Source organism: Plectropomus leopardus, chromosome 8, assembly GCF_008729295.1.
Source record: "Plectropomus leopardus isolate mb chromosome 8, YSFRI_Pleo_2.0, whole genome shotgun sequence".
Lineage (NCBI taxonomy): Eukaryota > Metazoa > Chordata > Actinopteri > Perciformes > Serranidae > Plectropomus > Plectropomus leopardus.
The window spans coordinates 24,157,218-24,177,589 of record NC_056470.1 but is presented as its reverse complement, the minus strand read 5'-3'; the positions used below and the strand labels follow the sequence as shown (position 1 = coordinate 24,177,589).

General features: G+C 41.8%; 2 protein-coding genes across 4 annotated transcripts in view; both read left to right on the top strand.

The window, feature by feature from the left end:
* LOC121946470 (protein bicaudal D homolog 2-like) overlaps positions 1 to 7,372 on the top strand; it is a 48,075-nt gene extending 40,703 nt beyond the window's left edge. Inside the window, exons 10-11 of one of the 3 annotated variants that reach the window (XR_006106024.1) lie at positions 3,307 to 5,214; positions 6,723 to 7,372. Coding sequence is in view for 2 of the 3 variants with exons in the window: in XM_042491034.1 (XP_042346968.1) it covers positions 3,307 to 3,661 (355 nt within the window). In the remaining variant the exon portion in view is untranslated. Of the gene's footprint in view, positions 1 to 3,306 lie in introns of all 3 variants that reach the window. The other 2 variants (XM_042491035.1, XM_042491034.1) reach the window with 2 other exon arrangements.
* Positions 7,373 to 17,012: 9,640 nt separating this feature from the next.
* fgd (faciogenital dysplasia) overlaps positions 17,013 to 20,372 on the top strand; it is a 71,073-nt gene continuing 67,713 nt past the window's right edge. The window contains exon 1 of the mRNA XM_042491545.1: positions 17,013 to 17,317. Within this exon, the coding sequence (XP_042347479.1) occupies positions 17,296 to 17,317 (22 nt within the window). The 5' untranslated portion in view covers positions 17,013 to 17,295. The remainder of the gene's footprint in view (positions 17,318 to 20,372) is intronic.

Here is a 20,372-nt window from a genome sequence, read left to right as displayed (position 1 = left end):
TTACTTGGGATTTTTAAAGTGTATTTTGTTCTGTGAGAATTTCATGAGCAAGGCAGTGTCTCAATATTTTTCAAGTATCCGTACGTGCTTCTCTCTCTGTTTCTGTATGCCTTTCCAGCTGCAGTCTCTGGTGTCATGTTTACAGAAAGCTCCTGCCTCTCACATTCCTAAGACATGCCTCAACATGCTCCCAGCTCCAGCTCACACTGAGTAACAGTCAAACCATTAGCCACCATTTTCTCCTCAAACGTGCACCCTCGATCATCCTGCTGCCCTGTTTTGCTGTATTCCCTCTCCATCGTTCTTTCTTTCATTTTGTTCTCGCCTCCTCCTCCTCCCTGCTCTCTGTGAAATCCATCCCACCGTGACCAATCAAGCTCCAGACAACAGCTGAGGAGGTTGTGTGTTTCTGTTTGTTATTGATTGATATTGATTGTCATTCACGTCTGCATGAATGTTGCAATAGTTGCTTCCTTATGCAGCCATGAGTGCCATTGGCTACTGTAAATAATCACAGCAAAACTTAGATTAAGTGTTTTTTTTAATGGTGTGAATATAACTGTTCATCCGTCTCCCGACCCCCCTCAGCCATTGTGCCACCACACCCTATCAGCAGGCAAAAAAGGCTCCTATTGTATCCTTCCAGTCACTAGAATAGACTCCTCTGTGTTTTTTCCCGGGAAAAACGCACGCCCTCTCACCCCCCATGCAGGAGCGGCTGAGCCGTCTGAAGGCGCACCAGCCCCCCAACCCTCTAACCCTCCCTCCTGGGTCGTACCCCCCATCTCATACTGGGTTTAATGAAGCAGCACTGATCCCCATTGTCTGAGTGTGTGTCCCACTGGGAATCAAACTGCATACACAAGAGGGGAGGGTATGGTTCATGTTTGTATGTTGGTCTGGCAGGGCCAGAGTTCACGTGGCGCACAACCACGTGCAGCACCACACACAGCAAAAACATCTGCGGTTGCACTCAGATTTTGACTTAAAGAGTTATTTTTCTTAAAAAAAAATCTTTAGGAGAGTTTCAACATTTCAACTCAGTACCGCTTTCAGAAATCACAAACTGTAAATAAATCACACGTGAAACTGGAAAATATTCAAAATAACTTTATTTTGGTTGGAAACGGGTCAAGAATCTCATCCTTCTGGGGGATTTTCTGCTCGTTTTCAAAAAATAATTTATGATTCAACAATAACATGATACCTAAGTTGGAGTTATTTTTTCAGAGGAGCAGTTTAAGCAGCCAGTAACCACTAACCAAACAATAACATTAAATCTCACATGCCTACTGAGAAAGCGACAGTTACGGCTTGCAGACATCAGAAAACAAAAGATGAACAGCATTACATAAGTATGATTTCTGCGTTCTTGTTTGTGAAGTGTCCCCACAGGTTTGGGCGCTTCCAAATAAATACTTTAATGCCAGAGAAAGAAAAGGGAATAGGGTGAGGCTACCTACCAGTTTCATTATTTCAGTACGGTTTTATTGTGGCATCGTTTTGGGAGAAGGCGCTGCTAACATAACAACCCCTCCCTTCATAGAGGTGTGTCAGTCATTACTGAAGAATGTCACTCAGATTGCTTTGTCAGCAACACAGAAAGTAGGGATGATGGGGAGGGAGAGAAAGTGATTGACGCAGGCAGACAGACGGAGACAGCAGCAAGGAAGCGACGGAGCAAATAAAAGGCGTGAGAGGCGCGATAAGACCCAGCAGAGAGAAGGTGATCGAGGGAGAGATGAATGAGAGAGCAACGTAATGAAAAGAGGGAAAAGGTTTGGCGAAGGAGAAAAGCAGCAGATGGAGAGTGCAGATATGATTCCCCCAACTCGAAAGCCCTTTGGGTGACCCACTTTCTATACCTGCCCAGCCTTACACACACACACACACACACACACACACACACACACACACACACACACACACACACACACAGGGAGACAGGTGATAATGTCGCAGTGCAGCAGTTGGTAAGGGGACAGTTGCCATTTCTTGTGCTATTTTGCACAGAGATATGAGGTAAAAGAGATGGATTGAGGTCTCAGTTCAATAGAAAAAGTGGAGATCAGGTGTGAATAGCTCAAGCTCAGAGCAATGAACCATATTTCTCTCTTCATTTTTCATCCTCTGTCTGATTCCCCTGAGCCTGTTCCTCAGGTGACGTACAAAGGATCTTCTCAGTGACCCCTGGGTTAATGCTTTCATCCTTTGTGTTTATGATCTATTCTTAACTTCCACCTACACTCACACATACTAGACAGAGAAGCTGTATGCTACGCTCAGATGTCTCCCCATTCATGAATTTTAATTATAGCCTTTAGCAGAAGTCATACCAACCCAGAAAAAATGCATCTGGTGTAATTTTTTTTTCTTTGGGGGGACAAAAAGCATTGAAGTCATGTGCATCCAAAAAACATTTAAGGCAGGTGCTGGATAATTAAAGAGAGCAATAAAACATGAAGAAAGGTCTGTATATTGTAGCTCATCTCCCTAATATGCAGTTTATTAGCACATCCACAAATGACATTTAGAGCTAATGCTCTTATTCAGTCTGAGGAAGTGCAGTGTGCATGCCTTTCTTCACATTACATATATATATATATATATATAAGGTATATATAGTAAATATAGAAGGAACTATAGGAACGTTTTAAGGTATAAAGTGAATCTTGTGCTGAAGCTGCTCTTGAAATACGGAGTCATTTTTCAGGGAGGGCAGGATAAAGTTCGCTTGCTGGTTGCTGTGTTCACCGATGACATGCATCACCAAATAATGGCAGGTGGCAGAGATTGTTTATCTTGTAACATATCTGCTGAAATTGCTCCAAAAGCAATGAGAACCTTCTAGTTTGAGAAGTTTTGCGGAGGGGACAGAAATGGGTGATGAAAGCACAGTTAATAATGCAGCAGCTCTGCTGGTCAGGTCTGCACTGTGTAAAGCAATGGCTCCACCTGGTGGTGGCAATAAATGCTGTAACCAGGGGAAAGGTCAAAGTGCTTCAGTTTCAGTTGTTTTAGTCTTAATGACCATGTGTCAGTACCTCCAGCATTCAGCTCTGGGTTGAATTTCATGCGCAGTTTTGTTATAGCTGTAATGCAAACATAACACAAAGAAAACTAATACTTTGCTCCACTGAGGCAAAAGCTGTTTGATATTATAAGAACTGCCAGTGCCCCCTTATGGTGTGACACAGGAAGATATTAATGGTTTGAAAACATGCTGCTATTTTTTAGTTTCAGTTAAAAGCGGATTAAAACACATACCTGACCTCACAGTTGTCTCTCTGTGTGTCTGTGTTGCAGTTGTGACGAATACGTCACTCAGCTGGATGAGATGCAGAGGCAGCTGGCTGCAGCAGAGGATGAGAAGAAGACCCTCAACTCCCTGCTGCGGATGGCTATTCAGCAGAAACTGGCCCTGACTCAGCGTCTGGAAGACCTGGAGTTCGACCACGAGCAGACCCGCCGGGGAGGCAACACCGGCCGGGCAAAGGCCCGCAGCAAGGCCGCCAGCGGCACCTCCAACAACCCCCACGTAAGTCAGAGTCTCACCTGCTCTGGCTCCGGCCGACCAGAGCTCAACAATGCCATGCCCAATGGCATTCTGGGAGGCCCGCCGGTCTTTTGCAGCGAGAAGTACAAGATCTACTGTGACTGAGGCGGCTGAGAAGTCCGCAAGGGACTGCTGTGTACAGAGGGGAGGGGGCCTGCGGGCTGAACCCTCCCTGCCTTAGTGTTAAAGAGCCCCACTCGCTCGCTTAGCTCCCTGGCCAGCCTGCGCTCCTCTAGGGACTGCTGTGTTACTAACCTGGCTGCTCGTGTGTGCTAGTGTAAACGCTTAGGGGAATGCAGATGTATGTACAGTGTGCACTAGACGTTTGGACTGTAGTAGACATATATGGCATGTGGATTATAGGGCCCCGGTTATATTGGGGGTTTTGTGGGTCTAATGGAGTGTCTATTCTTTCCGCTGTCACGGTGCCGTACGTATGATGTAAAAGGTGGCAGCTTTTGTGCTTGTTTGTTCTGGCCCCCTGAGTGTATTGCCTGGTAACAGTCACACATTGTGGGGGTGAGGACTTGTAAAGAAGACGTCGATCTGACGGTCTTGTGTCTGACGGCATTGGTGCTCCTTTGAAAAAAGCCCCCTTCTCTTCCCTTGCCTCTCCGTCCTGGCCCCCCAGGACTGACCTGTGTCCAGCAGCCCACTGTCTAATCAAGTCACTCTCGAATAACAAGGAACTTTGAAGACAAAGCAACTAAAATATGCAATCTCCCCCCGCTTACATGCTAGGGGAGCACACTATGATCCTATACAAATATTAACAAAGTCACAAGTGGGTTGGTTACTGGTTTTATGATGGAACTGTGTGGGCAGAAAAGGAGCACCTGTGGCCACAGGTGTTTATTTCAGGATCTTTTTAAAGCTGTGATGCTAGCACACCAATACAATAGGGTCTGTAGAATCGCATGGCTTTGCAGCTGAAAACGCTTATGAGCTTTTTAACTGTTTTTCTGTTGTCAGGTGTGTGGTACAAGACTACGTCATGTACTACAGGGCTCTACATTGTAAAGAGAGGAGTTATTCGGTGTCTGGTGAAATACAGGAGGGCTATTCCATGTGACCCATTTTGTTGCGATGGATTCTTTCAGAGCCATATCATTATAAGAGAGAAAGAAACGTTTGACAAATCGATCTCCACACCCAAATTAAGTGCACTTCAGCATAGGTGCCTCAGGTTCCTGCTTCTGTTAAAACGGATATAATTATTACTGTGAACAGAGATACAATATAGTTTTGATCAAAGATGATTTTTTAATTATGGAGTAAATCCTAGAAGAGCACAAATCAAAAAAGGCACCCACATGTGCACAATAAATCTGCAAACTAACCGACCACTCGGCAAAAAGTGCCTGTCGACCCAATCTGTTGATGTAAAGCCCTGTCCTCGTGTCTCAACTTGAGCGAAATGCTGTTCTTTTCCTCCTCTCCCCCCACCCTCTGTCTCCCTGATTGCTCAGAGCTCTCGAATAATTTCTGTGTGGTTTACGTGGCTGAAAACCTTTCCTCATGTCTCTAATCTGTGTCTTGTCGCTTGGTCGCCATAACGACCTTCTCTCCTTTTAGATTGTCAGCAGCTTGCTCCCCCAGCGTCACCACTCACCCTTTAACTAGAATGAAGAATAGTGGGGAAAGAATATTATTGTCAGGTAACGTCCTCACATACGATGCGTTCCCGATATTTGCCTGTGTGTACATCAGCATTTACGTTAAGGACCCTCATGTGTGTATTATGTTTTTAACTTTTTGCAAATGGAGGGTTGCTCATTCTTTGTTTTGTGGTGTGTGAGGACAGAGCGGCGTACTGTTTTTGTATCCACAATAGCTTTAACCCCTTGCAAGCTAGCATTACGCAAATAGAAAAAAAAATATAAGTGGGGCTTGTGTTTAATAAATCCATGTACTGCTTGTGGATCATAGACACATTAGCTTTATGATGCTAAAAGCAGGGTTGATGTGAGGAAACCCTGCAAGGTTGATCAAATTATGCGTTTTCTACTACCACTATGCTATAAAAGAAAATCTATATTCTTAATATGATCATGTTCAGGTTATAATCTTGCAGGATGGTACTACAGTATTTCTTTCTCTCAGATACAAAGAGAGAGAGCTTGATTATTCCTCTGAAAATGGAAAAGCGGTCAACCCTGCTTGCATCCGTAAGCCACAGCGCACAGCATGGAGACAAGGCTATCGTACACACACCTCCTTCGAGGTCAATCACTCTTACGTTTGAGATTCTCTTAACTTACAAGTGTGATATATATTGTTTCTATCAGTTTGCGCTGACGGAGAAAAGGTTCGGGGGAGTAGAGGAGGGAGAACTACTCATGTTGTAAACCAGCTCCTGAGAGAGGAGATAAGAAAGCCAAACATGCTGGTGAAGAAAGCCAGATGTCTGGCTGAAAGCTGACTCTCAAACTGTGGAGAAATGAGTCCAGGGGTTTCCTAAGGGAGAAACTCTTGGTGATTTTGGAGGAAATATAAAGAAACTTAAGACTGGTTGCTCAATCGACCAGAGGACATTGATTCAAATTAGTTGAGCTTGTAACCCGTCCCCTTGCATAGGCTCGCTGAGCAGTAGATAGACCCCAGGATGTGATTGTGACTAGAACCCCGCCTCCTTTATATAGGTGAATTCGCTCCGTCTAGTTTGGAATCAATGTCTGGCTTATCTGGTGTCATGACAGCATGCCACCTAAAAAGCTCCTCCTACCTCGGCTTGCAGGCTCCTCCCATGTCACCTTTGAGTTTTACCACATGATGCATCCAGTCTCTGATTTATAGTAAGCCTGCATGTCAACAACATAACTCATTTTTTCATTAACTTGCATGGCATATGAGAAAAATCCATCTCCTTTGACTTGGCGTTGGTGGGATATGGTTTCAACTCTTTCCTCTTGGTACTTGTGAGTCATTGGCTTCCTAATTGCACCCGCAGGAGAATATGTGGCGAATGTGTTCAGCTCCTCACCAACATGTCGACGATGTTAAAAACCTCCTGACATAACATCGGGCTCCTAACATGGCTTCCGTTGCTTTGACTAACTCCAGCCGCCGCCTGCTTTGTCATGTGGGCCCAGCTGCTGTTAACAGTCGCTCTAAATTGACAAATAATGCTAACGCTGATCATTTTGTTTGTTTCTCCATTTTGCAGTAATTACAGTAGTTCCGCGCGGATGACGAAGTACCAACACAAGGTCCATTCTCACTGCTGATTGAGTTCGCCGAAAAGAGTTAGCATTAATAGACCATTTGGACTCAAAGACATACAAAAAAACGAAAATGAAAACACTGATTTCCAGTCGAGTAAACTGTCCTTATTGCTTTTAAAATGTGATGGCTCTTAAAATGCGTGCTGCTGCTGCTGCTGCTGGAAGCCAATTTCTCACAGGTCCAATGAACTGACCAGAGTCTGTGTGTGACTGGCAGATCTAACCCTCCAATGAGAAGCCAGGGGAGATGGTTGTATTCTCAATGTAAATCAACAAGCTGTTTGGTCTGGTTTCATCTTTTTTTTGTTTTGTTTTAGTTTATTGACTATTTTTTTTAATCTGTGCACTTTCATTATATTGGATTATAACAGACTATTATTAACCTATAGGAAACTGTGGTAGTACTATGGTTTGTGAGTTATACAGTGTAAGTAATAACACAATAGGATTATACGTCCTCCTGAATCATTTGAACTTAAACTATTTACTCAAGCAAAGGCTCCACAAACCACAGACCTACTATTATCCTCAAGATTTTATCCATCAAATAATCATTTTAAAAATCATTTTGTTACATCATATGTTATGCTGTTCTTTTGTGTTTGTTCTACTGCCATGTTCTATACAAAAAAATCCAGGGTGATCAAATTCTGGGGTTTTTTCATGTATTTATTATTCCTAGGAATAGTTCAAAATAACACGATGAAACTTGACAACGCTCTGACTCAAATAGGTAAGTTGTGTTTTGGGAAAAATTAGAGTGGTATGATGCTTTTCCTAACTTCTTACCGAGGGCGTTCCACTGAAACGGGATCACTGGCTTTCAGAATTCTCTGCAAGTGCGACGATTAAATTCCAAATTGGAATTGTTTCATTCTCTCTTCGTTTATCGTGCCAAATCTTGGTACACTGTTTAGGTTTGAAAAGAATCAAGACTCTGAAAGAAGACAAACCGTCACCGAGGAAGACGTAGTTGGGGCCATGGCTCTCCGTCCGAGCGCCGGGGTTTTGTTTTTGGTTTGTTTAGTTCTTCGTTTCTGACCAGTAGTGCCTTTCATTGTTTCAAGGGAGAATCTTAGGCTAGTATTTTATGTTTACTTTTTTATAGGTGAGGACTTTGGGTTCAAAATGACTGTGAGCAGCAATAAGTGCAAAGGGAATTTTCCCCCGTCTGCATGAGTGAGATGATAGTTTTAAAATTAGCTCAATAAAACTGAAATTGTATTGAATTCTGCAGGTCAGTGATCCCACTCAATAAATTCAGGGGTATTAAGAAAAGGTTGTTTTTTATCAAACTTTGGGAACCAAATGAAATCCCTTTTGGCCTCCTGTTATTGAACAAAATGCTCCAAGCATCTGTAATGTGTTTGGGTAGATTGGTGTACTATTGGAAACATCTACGCATCTCTAGCTTTGTTTGGTGAAGGTAATGTGATATCAATAGTATTGTTGAAAAAATGTGCAGAGAGCGCATTTTCTCTTTCTTTTTGTCCAATTTGAGTTTTCGTTTGTTGTTTTTTTTATTATTATTATTATTATTGAATCTTTTTTTACATCATCTTATGAGCATTATGTTTTCAGGAAACAGAAAACAAAATTAGCATCAACAAGCTTGAATAGTGCCATTATAGCCAATGCTTGTTTGTTGAGGCGTTAAAGTTACCAATATGGACGAGAAGCTAGGAATTAAAAGTGCAATTCAGATTATGTTTTACATTTACAAAAGAGAAAAGTTTTCTGTTTGCTGGAAGCGATAGCATTGTGATAATAAAATTAGCTGTGCAAACTTTATATTGTCATATTGTGTTTCAGTATTGATCCATAATGAGAGTTTGATATCTTTATATGAAATAACGACTTCACCTGTATGTTGGTATTTATTTGAATTGTCATGCAGTACTGTATTCTTATCAATAATGTGCATTATGATTAGTGGCATATTGATTACAGCTAAATGTCATATGCATGTTTCTCAGTCATGGGACCTTTACACAGAATTGAAAACAAACATGTAAACTTTTGTCAGGGTGTTAAAAAAATGTGGAGAAAAAAAATGAAAAGACAAGTTGAGTCTGATGTATTACTGCTGAACTAATCCTATGAAAGTATTTTGTTTGTTTTCCAGTAGAGAGGTGAGATGTCTGTGTAAAGGTAGTCATACTGGCTAAAATCAATAAATGTGACTTAAGTTCCAAGTTGTGTGTTGTTTTTTTATAGCTTCTCTGATATTATTGTTATTGTTTCAGGAATTGCACCTAAATTTAATGTTCCAGGGTCCTTGTATTTACTATATTTACAAGATTATCTCTCAGGACACATGGTGTGCAATAGTCTTCCCTGAAATATCAGCCTTTATTTCAATTTTTGAATATATTTGCAAATTCTCATGCTTTGGTTTCAAGATTTTATAATGATTTACTACTGATGTGCTGCTGTAACGAAGACCTTGAGCAGAGAGCTTATGATTTGTGCTTGTCGATCAGATTGAAATACAATATGATCTAATCTATCATACATTTCTAAAAATGTAGCACACTGATCGTCTTACAGTCTTTTAAAACTTCATAAATGTGTAAAATGCATCTAGATATGTCCTGTAACTAACTCAAGGATGAACTGATTTGGTCAAAGGTCACTATGACCTCACAAAACATGTTGTAACTCCAAAATTCATATATTAATCATGACAAAATTTATATTTTAATATAATATATTAATTTATAGCACTCTTATTGCTACTTTCTGGAAACTTGTTAATGATTCTTTATCAAATTTGACAGCTGAGCTATGATCTAAAAAAAAAATAACAATTTTACAAATGTGGTGCACTGAAAGTCTCTCTTGGGGGTCACATTGGATTCTGGCCTTTCATAAAATAGCAAACTTGGAATTTACAAAAGCCAAGATGAATAGAGCGCGCCCTCGGACAATAAGGGCACGGATGGATATCACAGCAGCTCTTGATTATTTGTAAACTTTAATGCTTTAACCTCAGCTGCCTCTCTTTGGCTTGCTTGGTCATTAATATATTTTGCATATGTTGTGCTTAAAAGCACAGTAAACATTTGATCATGAAAATGTATATGTAGCTCCTCTTCCACAGTAGCAGCAGTTGAAGGGTTAACCAGGAAAGTATATGGTCTGCAGCCCTGGTGTCTCCACAGAGTGATCCCAGCTGGAAGCCAGGGGCAGGGGAACTTCCCAGCTGTCTGTGCGGCTCCAGGACATGATCACATTTCACACAATGCACAAAAACACTTCCACCACCTACTCTCAACCCCCCCAACTCCAACCCTTCTCTCTCGCCTTCCTCTGCTGTCTCGCTTAAACCTCGCTCCTCCCTCCTCAGCCTTTCTCCATTTCCCATTTCTTTTTCGCCCCCCTCCCCTCTCCCTGCCCTCTGGAGATATACACCCACACACTGATCAGAGCCAGTTTCTTATGACCTATGGTGCACCCTGCACTTCCTGTCCAGGCTCTGGAGGCTGGAGCTCTGCCCAATTAATGCTGCAGTAAGTTTTTGTGCAGTTGCTTGAAATGGAGGAGTAATGCTGTTGGGCCATTTAAAAAAACAACCCAACCCAAACCTGAATAAAAAGAAGCATACATGTAAAGCAGTGTTGGCTCTAAAATTCCAAAAGTAACTCATAGTGGCATACATGAGCTAAAATAAATAACGTAACTTATAAATGTTGGATAAATTCTGTCTGGACTTTTCTATCATGGTCAGTTTAAACTTGTGGCTCTCTATATGAGAAGCAAAGGCCTTCTATTTCAAAGGATGGAAATATTAAAATATTCCATGTGCATGTACTGTTGCATATTTTGATATATTTGTTAACTTTTGCAATCTACTTTGAATTCTCTGCTAACTGGTTTTCTCGCACATTCAGTCGCAGCTTGTCAGGTGTTCTGACTGACTGACTAGTTAGAGCTGTCACTTGTGTTGTCGGCCCATTTTAGCTGATAGCTATGAGATGCTTCACTGCATCCATCATCACCTTCAACTTAAAAAAACTGATTTGGTGCTTTAAGCATCATCCACTTCAATCCTGTCAATAAAATCCTTAGAATGAGCAACAGCATCATTAGAGCGGTCCGAGAATCGCAGTGGCAGGTGGACTAAAGTAAAAGGACTACAAATACCACACATTCACTACAAAACCTGTACAGTCTCTTATCTTCAGGCCACAGATACAGATCACTCCCATTCAAGACCAGGCAGGCTGGTGATGAGCTTTTTACCTACTACTAGACTCATTTAGCCTATCTGTGTAGCATGGGTGCTTGATCCAATTTTTATTTATTTCTGGGCATTTTTGAGCACATCACATCACACTGGTAGATATCTAAAATGGTAATTTTGATATTTTTCAACCTGGACTGCATGGTTACCATTTTTTTGTGACTAATGAGAACACAAATTCTTGAAATTGGTCTAGAATTGAGTAAGAGCGATTACACTGCAGCCGCACAACAGGCTGCAATGTAATCACTACGGGCATATGCACACCATCACTTTACTTATGCCGAAAGTGCCTGTTTTTGCTGCTGACAGGCTCAGACTGTTGTTCTAAAGGATCCGTAAAGTGGAAGACCATTTTGTTAAAAGAGTAAGATCCTTTTTGTTTAACCTGACATGCTATTATTGACAATCAATGACTGGTTTAACCTTCATCAGAGTAACTATGGAAAACAAAACGAAAAAAACAAAACAATTTTTGGGTGATGGTTCTTTGGGCCCACAGTGTTCTGTTACGCCTACCAGGGGGGACGAAGTTTGATGTGGTGGTGCTCAGGGTGGTAAGGTTCTGCAGTGATTCTGGCACAAATGGACCTTACCAGATGTTGTACAACAAAACATTTTATTGATTGGTTCCTCCTGCAATTTAATATCGTGCCTTCATAAAGACAGAGGGACATTTTGAGATGCTGCCCTTATGTTGTGCATTGCATATATGACTGGCTTATGTGTGTGTGTTTCCCCTCTCAGGTGGAGCTGCTTACACTGATTGAGGGAAACCTTTACAGGGGGGGCAGGGACATCTGCTCACTCCCTCTCATTCTCCAGCCTGGCAGCAGCAGGCGCATGGTGACTTAGTTGATTTAGCTTCCAGGCTGTTATATTTTGTCTTTTTTTATTTGTTTTGTTTTGGTTTGGGGGTTTTTTGTTGTTGTTATTTGGCTGGCCCACCAGTCTTTTTTCAGTAGATTTTGGTTGGTGTAGTTTGGTTTGTTTGATAGTCCTGTTAATTGTTCCAAGCTGAAGCAGCAGAGCTGGAGATATCCTAACTTCTAGTCCCTATAGTGTAGGTCAAGTTTCTCAAAACACGATTTTTTATTCAAGTTTTCAAAGCTTCCTCCAGAGCCACAGAAGACACAGGCTGACTACAGTAGAGGTCAAGTCAGCTTTTTTAATATAGCACCTTTTTATACAATAATACATCCCTAAATGCATCACAGAGCTAGAATAAAACGGCAGAGAAAAAAACAAAATTAGGAAAAAAAAACAATAAATAGAATTTTGCAGACCCTGACATTACAACATAAATGACAGAACGTTCAATTAAAAAAAAAAAAAAAGTAGCTGGAATAAATACACACAAGGGGTAGAAAATAACAGAAAAGACTTTTAAACTTAGTCAATAAATGATATTTAATAGCTTACCTGGTAGAGCAGGTGGCCTGTGTACAAAAGGCTGCAGGTTTGCCTGTAACCTGCAGCCCTTTGCTGCACGTTATTCCCTTTCTCCCCCTTTAATGCTTAATCTGTTCTATCAAATAAAGGCGAAAACAACAAAAATAATGTTTAAGCCTTTGAAACCTTTTCTTGTGCTGCTTTCAGACTCCTAGTACAAGTGTTTAACCCTTTGTACCCTGAGCAAAATGGTCCAATTTTTTTCAAAAACATGATAAAAAAAGCCAACAAACAACTTTGTAAGAAATATTCCATAAATTGCATGAAATTAGTAGATTTAGAAAATTATCTTGAAAAATCAAGGTAAAATGTCTGGGGAAAAAAGAAAAAAGGAGACAGAAAACTATATGATTATAATTAAATATTTCTGATTAGTACTTTTCAGGTATTGCCCTTGTTTTTTTAAAACTTTCATTTCCTTGTACTTTTTGAGAAGTTCTTGCTCATTTTTGGGTAATTTCTTTTTTTGTCGCTCATTGCCCTCTTCCCATTTTTTTTAAAGAAATTAAATATTTTTGCTCAGGTTTCAAAGGATTAAAAAACAAATGATTAGTCATCCTCATGTTGAGTAAACTGAACTTCATAACTCAAATATATGTAGTTCCCTTTGAATTACAATTACTGTTTTGAGAAAACTTAACTCCTCAATTTTCTACCTCTTCTCATACAATACGGCTACAATATTAACAGCTCTTCTCAGAAATAATATAACCTGAAATTAATTACATTAATTATCATGACACACAGTGCTGTGATTCAGCACAGTTAAACCAGTTACCGTTCACCATATGCCTTGCTGATTGAATTTGAATGGCAGCGTATTAATGAAAGCCAGAGGGAAGAGGTCAAGTCATTGATGATGACATCACCGTAGCAACAGTGGAGCCTTTGTTGGTGCCAGTCTCCTCTTATATCCTCCCCACCCGGAGCGCGACTGGAAATATGGGTCAGTGGGATTCATTCCATGGCTTCAGTCCTGCTCTATTAATATGCAGGTGCTGTTATTATACTGTGGATGGAGGAGGGGGATTCATAGAGCAGAGCAGCTGTTTCACATCTCAGCTGGTGCACTATTAAGTTTCACCACTTGGGGTCCCCATAATACAGATGTTGACATCCTCATGAGCAGCTGGGGTCCTTATCTTTAAAATAAAGAGAAGGCAGTGTATTGAGAGTGTGTGTTTCTTACAAAGAGTCTTCTTTATGTGTATCAGCCGGCTCTGTCATGTGATGAATCCATGTGGAGCCTAAAGCAACAGAGAGCCATGATCAGCTGATCTGCAGCCAGTCACCACCACGCGTGCCTTGCTTCAAGCACACACATTTCTGAAGAGCTCCACCAGAGCAGAAATAATACCAGAGGATGTTCACAAATTTATGACCTGTGGAGTGTGAGCTCAGGCCTCATGATGTATTGAAACATTCCTTCGTCCTGACACTGGACGCAGGGTGTGAGTGTCCTCCAAACTGTGAGTGTGACTCATGCTTAATCTCCACCAAACTTTTGGTGTGGTTTCAGAGTGGCAGGTTGCTGCAGCAACGTCTGTGTCATATCTAACAGATGAGGTGTTGATTGAATCAGTATGAGGCTTTAATTTGCACCTGAAAAGGAGTGAATGAATACAGACTGGCACCCCAGACTAGAATGTGATTATGATTAGGGCATTTACACCAAAAGGCTTTCAGATAAGTGTAAAAGCACGACATAGCTCATCTCACACTTATCTGTGTCAACGTTCACACCTATCATTCAGCATCTGTCTCTCAACCTCCATTCTCTGTTAATCCCTAATTGTCTTTTTTTCCCATATATCTCACTCCGTCTCTCACCCTTCTTCCCTCTCTCTTTAATTCCCTTCCTCTTTCTTCCCACTCTGTCAATGCTGTTGTTTCTCTGTGGCTGTGAGTAGAGGAGCCCCAGGGAAGTGGAGGAGAGGATGTATCCCAGGGGGCTGTTTGGTGTTCTGCTTTCTGTGGACCAGCATGCCCCAGACGGGCTGACAGGCAGCTCCATGCACTCAGAGGCACTAACAGGGGCCACTGGTCTATTTAAAACACGAGTTCAGTCATCCACAAAACACTCGGCCTTTCAGACTCAGCAATGACATGTTCAGAATTATTCTCTAAAGCTAAAAGGAGTGAATGTGTTTTCTTCTATTCTTGCATTTGCCTGTGTCTGCAAAATGAAAGTCACGTTTTGCAGATTAGTGTGCAGTCAGTGGGCCTGTATAACTGAAGGGGAGAGGTGATATATGGATGCAGCTTATTACGGAGGAGTACAGGTCAATGAAGTGGCCCACAGCCGGGCAAGCAGCCAGACGGGGAGGCATTATCATTAGGGACCCTGCTATTGTCTGTGTCGATCTCAGGCAGATGAAGAGCGTGCAGCAACAGCACCATGCACAAAAGGGGTTAATGATGCATAGCTGAGTCGACACGCGTTTTCAAAAAAGATGGGGGGCTGCACAGATAGACAGACACAGTGCGGGGTGAGGAGAGTTGGTGGCCACACAGTCGTACTCCTGAAAAATTGATTAAAATAGTCACATCATGGAGGAAATCTGCTGACATTAAAGCAAGCAATGTTACTTTACTTGAAAGTACCAACATACGACTCCATTGCAAGTAAAAGTTCTGCATTCAAACCTTTTTTTACGTAGCAGTATTATCAGCAAAACATGCAATTTAAGGAATACTTCACCCACTCAATTACTCACCCTGTGTTTTGTTGAATTTGCGAAGAAAACTTGAATTTGAATAAAAGGTGTCCACAAAAACCAACGACAAAAGTACATCAAAACATTACTTTACAGACTCTCATACAACTTGTGTAGTATAATCTAAGGCTAATTTATCCAGTAGTATGGTCAGTACTTCCAAAAGACATGCATTTTGGCTAAAACATCACTATTTAAAACAATTGACAATGCATGAGTGCATAAGCAGCCTTTTATTGTTCAGTGAGATGGAGCTGTTAAGCCCAGTCATTTCCAAATTAGGAATTAGGCCCCCAAAAGGGCCTCAGGATAAATCTGAAGTGTCAGATGATTAATGAGAGCTGGAGAGAAGGAACAACAAAAAACTGCTGCACAAATGTCTATTTGTGTTTCAGACCTTTCTCAAATCTTTGTGTTTTTGGAGAAATAGTGGCAGTTAAGTTGATCTCTTATAGCTTTAAAATGCTATGTTAATAGAATCATCTAAGAAATTTGGAGAAATCACTTTTTGGCTGAAATGCAAACAGTTCTGACATCTGTAACATGACAAGAAGCCCCCAATAGATTGAACTGTTTTGGAGTATCACAAGCCAAAAAGGTTGGGAACGGCTGATTTGATCTTTTACAGTGCATTGTGTTTCATAAGCTTATCATGTGCTTTTAATGTAAAATGTTAACCTGAAAGGAACTATTGCTGTATGACGAATGTAGTGGAGTAAAAAGATTACAATACTTGTTATCTAAAATGTAGTGGAGAAGAAATATAAAAAAAGCATAAAAGCATGGCTGGATGACTGAAACATCCTGCTGGGCACAGGCCCAGGGGCCCAGAGAGTCAGGGCCCCCCCTCGCCTTTACCTACACCATGTCACTCAAATTAAGATGTGCCGACCAGGGAGACGTAAGCCAACAGCCACTTGACTTTGGTACTGACCACCAAAGATTAAAAGGAACTGCAAAAAAACAAACAAGTGCTCTGCTCCTATGTAGAAGATGTTGTGGGGCCTTTTGCATGTCTGTGTCCCAGGGGCCAGTTATCTCATCATCCACCCATGCAAAAATGGAAAATAATAAAAATAAAACAGCCAACAGCTGTAATGCCATTCAGCTGAACTTTTGTAACTTTTAAGTGGAGAACTCCACTGCTTTTAAACAGTTTAAACAGTACAATCTAATAACAGACTTTGAAGAAGACATTACACAAACAACAGAAACTCCATTTTATGACTATCACGATCTGTAAATTCAAGATTTATTTTTTCCTTTCTTATTACTCTGTACAATGATTCACGGGGGCAGCTGACAGCATCCATTCAGCTGGCTGCAAAACTCAAGATAATCGATTAAAAAGATCCGGAGAGAAGCCTGAGCAGTGACATGGAAACTCATTCCCAGTTAGGATTCGTGTGCCAGGCTCCTTTTTTTCTTTTCTGCACACTAATAGGCAGCTGTGGAGTTTTCAAAGCAGAGCTATCTCATGAAATAGGCCTCATCCTTTTCATGACTTCACGTGACAACCCATGCCATGCCTCTGTGACCGCCGATGGGCATTTCATGACTGAGAATTAAACAGCCTATCACTGAAAGATAGAGACAGTTAAAGTCGACGCGGAAACTGTGGATCAAAGAAATAAAGTGAAATATTTCGGCTGTTTTAAAGTCAAACAGTGAGTAAAATTATTGAAATTAACTTATTGTTTTTTTCCAATCTTTCGTTTCAGCATGCACAGTCAATGAATGAGGTTGCCGTGCTCGCGCGTCGCAGCGGGAGCGCGCATTTTCTTTTTTCCAGCGGCACAGAGGAGAGAGTTCTGTTTCTGGAGAGGGAGGAGAAAGGACTACATGGAGGACTACAGTGCTCTAATTCTGCACACCAAAAATGACCCGGGTAAAGTCTCTCACGTCCGTTAGGAAACCATGAAGTGTCCTTAGTGTGTGCGCGTGTGTTTTTTTCAATCGGCGAACAGGAAAAGGGGGCTCTGAAGTGGAGGCGCTCCTCCGAGTTTAGTCTCCCCGTACGCTGGAGACGCTGCTGTTGCCAGTTTCTCCGAGAAAAGGACGGATTCAGCAGAGAAAGACCGGAGAGGAACTTTGTGCAAGATGCAGGGGGTTTCAGCTACTGGTGAGTCAATCTGTCTCTACTTATAATTCAAGGGGTATCTGTTCCTCTGCGTCTTCTTTTTTTTCGGTTTTCTACAGTTGTTTCCAAATGGCTACGGTTTGCATTGCGCACAGGATTTGAATTCCAAAATGCTTTTGCCAGCTGTCAACGGGGCAGCTGCAGGGCCTGCATCAACTCCCAAACAACGTAAAGAGTTGTTTTGCTCGTCAGACTGCTTCACAGACACGCTGAGAGGAGTATTTATGGTCTGTTGGAGAGCTGGAGCTGACATGGCAAAGATTAGGAGCAAACTAGTGCCAAACTCTGAGAGAAGGACCTCACAAGTGCCCCAAACTGACGGAGCCCCCCCCCCCCCCCCCCCCCCCCCCACCCACACACACACACACACACACACACACACACAGAGTTATTTGTGTAGTAAACATTTGACCGGAAATCAAACAATGAGGATGTTAGATTTGATAATGACGATTAAAAAAGAAGTCATTCATCCTCCTTCCTACCGTGGAGTGTGTGTGTGTGTGTGTGTGTGTGTGTGTGTGTGTGTTCCATAAACAGCTACATTGTCCCATGTGTGGAATGGGACTTATCTGGAGGAGAGAGTGTGTTTGATGATGCAGAGCTCATGAGATTAGAGATGTGTTGAAAGTGTCTGCCACGCTGTCTGTCCATCTGTGTTTGAGGAAGACTCAGTGTGTGTGTCATTGTGTGGTTTCCTTGCCGCATTACTTGCAGATATTTTTAATCATGAGATGCATCTTTCAGTCGCACTTCTGCACCACCACAACCACAGAGGAGGGGTGCTTCTTTTGGTTTTTCTTTCTGTCTGTGCATTATGTCCATGTCCAGATCATTGTTCAAGTGTAGCGTGTTGTGTTTTGCATGGCATTGAGATGACAGATCTGGGGCGATTGGCTTTATATTCCTAACAACTAATTACAATGAGTTGGTGTGAGAACCAAACTTCGTAGAAAATTTGGTGAAATCTGAAAGGAACAGATAGAGAGGGGATTTAGTGTCATCTGTTGGTAAGGATTGCAGTTTAACCAGCTGAAACATATTTGGTCAAGAATTTCTTCAGTGTTCATTCATCAGGAGCTTTTACTGGAACTAAATTATCTGCAGAAGTCTCATCCTCTCAAATATAATGAACCAGGTGATTAAAACTGGCACTTGCCCAAATTTGCTCACTTTTTACTCAGATAACTTACGCCTCTCTGAACAGATATTGAGCCAAATTATCTGCAAACGTCTCCTCTAAAACAAATCGACCTGAAGAAAACCAAAACAAACCAAACAATACAATACACTGAATCTCCCACAGAATTAGAATGACTGATGGTAGATGGTAGCTGACGTTTTTCGGATGCTTTTGCAAATCTGTGCATGCAGCGCAGGTTAAATTCATGAGGTCCTTTTTTCCTCCGTGGCTGTTTGAGGAGTTTCAGTCGTGGTATGGATAACTGATATTGTACCAGACTGTTTTTATATGGGCAGAGAAAGGTTTTTGGGCACGTCCACAGTTGGAGTTTTTGGTCAAGAGAATAGAGGGGCATCAGGTTCTGTTGGAACTCTTCCACCGTCTCCTGTCCTGTTTATTGTTGTATTAATCATTAAGTTAGTAGAATCCAGGACGATCGGCTGTAATATGTCAGTCCGGTCAGAGCTGATCAGATTGATGAATGAGAGGAGCAGCTGCCGTGAGTGAAAGCAAACCTTTGGATCCAGCGCAATGAATGGTCAAGTTTCCTTGCACCAGCTCAAAAATGTAAAATCAACATGTGGCAGATGTTTCCATTATGACCATAACTGATGAATACATTGGAAACCCTAATAAAGCAGTTTAAAACTGAAAAAAACCCAATGTTTTTCTAAAGTTGGTTGACACAGAGAGGCCTCTAACTATGGTGGCCAATGCGAAAATGCAGCTAGCCCTATTTCAAGCTTAGTTTGTCCATTCTGTGCTACTGTAGAAATATTGCAGTGCAACATGGCAGTCTCCAAGGACCTGCTCCTTATGTAGATGTAAACGGCTAATTCTAAGGTTACAAAAACATAATGGTTCTTATTTTCAGCTGATAAAATACTTAATATATTATACTCCATTTCTGCCAATATGTCCCTTTAAATCCTACACACTGGACCTTTAAAATCTTTCACAGAGCAGAGGCCTCGGAGTAATGTGCGAGCATGCAGACAAAGAAGGGGGAGGGTAGTAGTGATAGAGATGAAGTGCTGATGGGACGATATCAGGCTGCAGCAGAGGTGAGCTGTGCAGAGAGAAAAAAACAGAGTGTGTTTGTTGTGAGGCTCAGGGGAGGAATCGATCTGCCGTCCTTCTGGCTGACTTTCTTTTTCCGGCAGTCCAGCATCGTTTCTCTCCCACACACACACTCATTCCCAAGGCCTTGCTCTCTTTTTTTTTTTTGCAGTTCCCTCTTTCTCTCCCACACTGTCCCCAATCAATCTCTCTGCCTGCCTCAAACCCTCTCCCCAACAAACACATGGCTCGACTCCTCACTGCAGCCGCTGTCAGATGAAATATATCCAACTTTTTTCTCTTTTCTGAAGTTCCCTCAACTCTATTCCTTCCACATGGGAACTCAACCAGCCTGTGCACTCTCTAATGCTTATTTTGGTGTTTATGATGGGAGGGTCAAAAAGGGTCGTAGGCTCGCATCAAATCATCGGAGAATCTATTAAAATAAACCCCATCACAAACAAACTGTGGTGGGATAGATAGCATGCCACTCTGTTTGAATTTCACCTCAGTCCTTAAACTTTTTTCCAACTCCGGAAAATTTTCTGACAGACTTCACTCTCAGTCTTCTGTATGCGAGCTGTCTTCCCTCCGCAGATGCAGGACAATTGGTGGTCCACGTGTGGCAGCTAGATGCTCCGGCATGGCCGACTGTTTCGGTTATTTATTATTAACAAAAGCTATTGGGCCTGTCTGTGTTTAACCAAGCCAATGTAAACATCTCCCCTCCGTGTAAGATAAACACAGAGCACAGGAGTTAGAGGAGGATGGCGAGAATATTATCTTGCCCGGCTC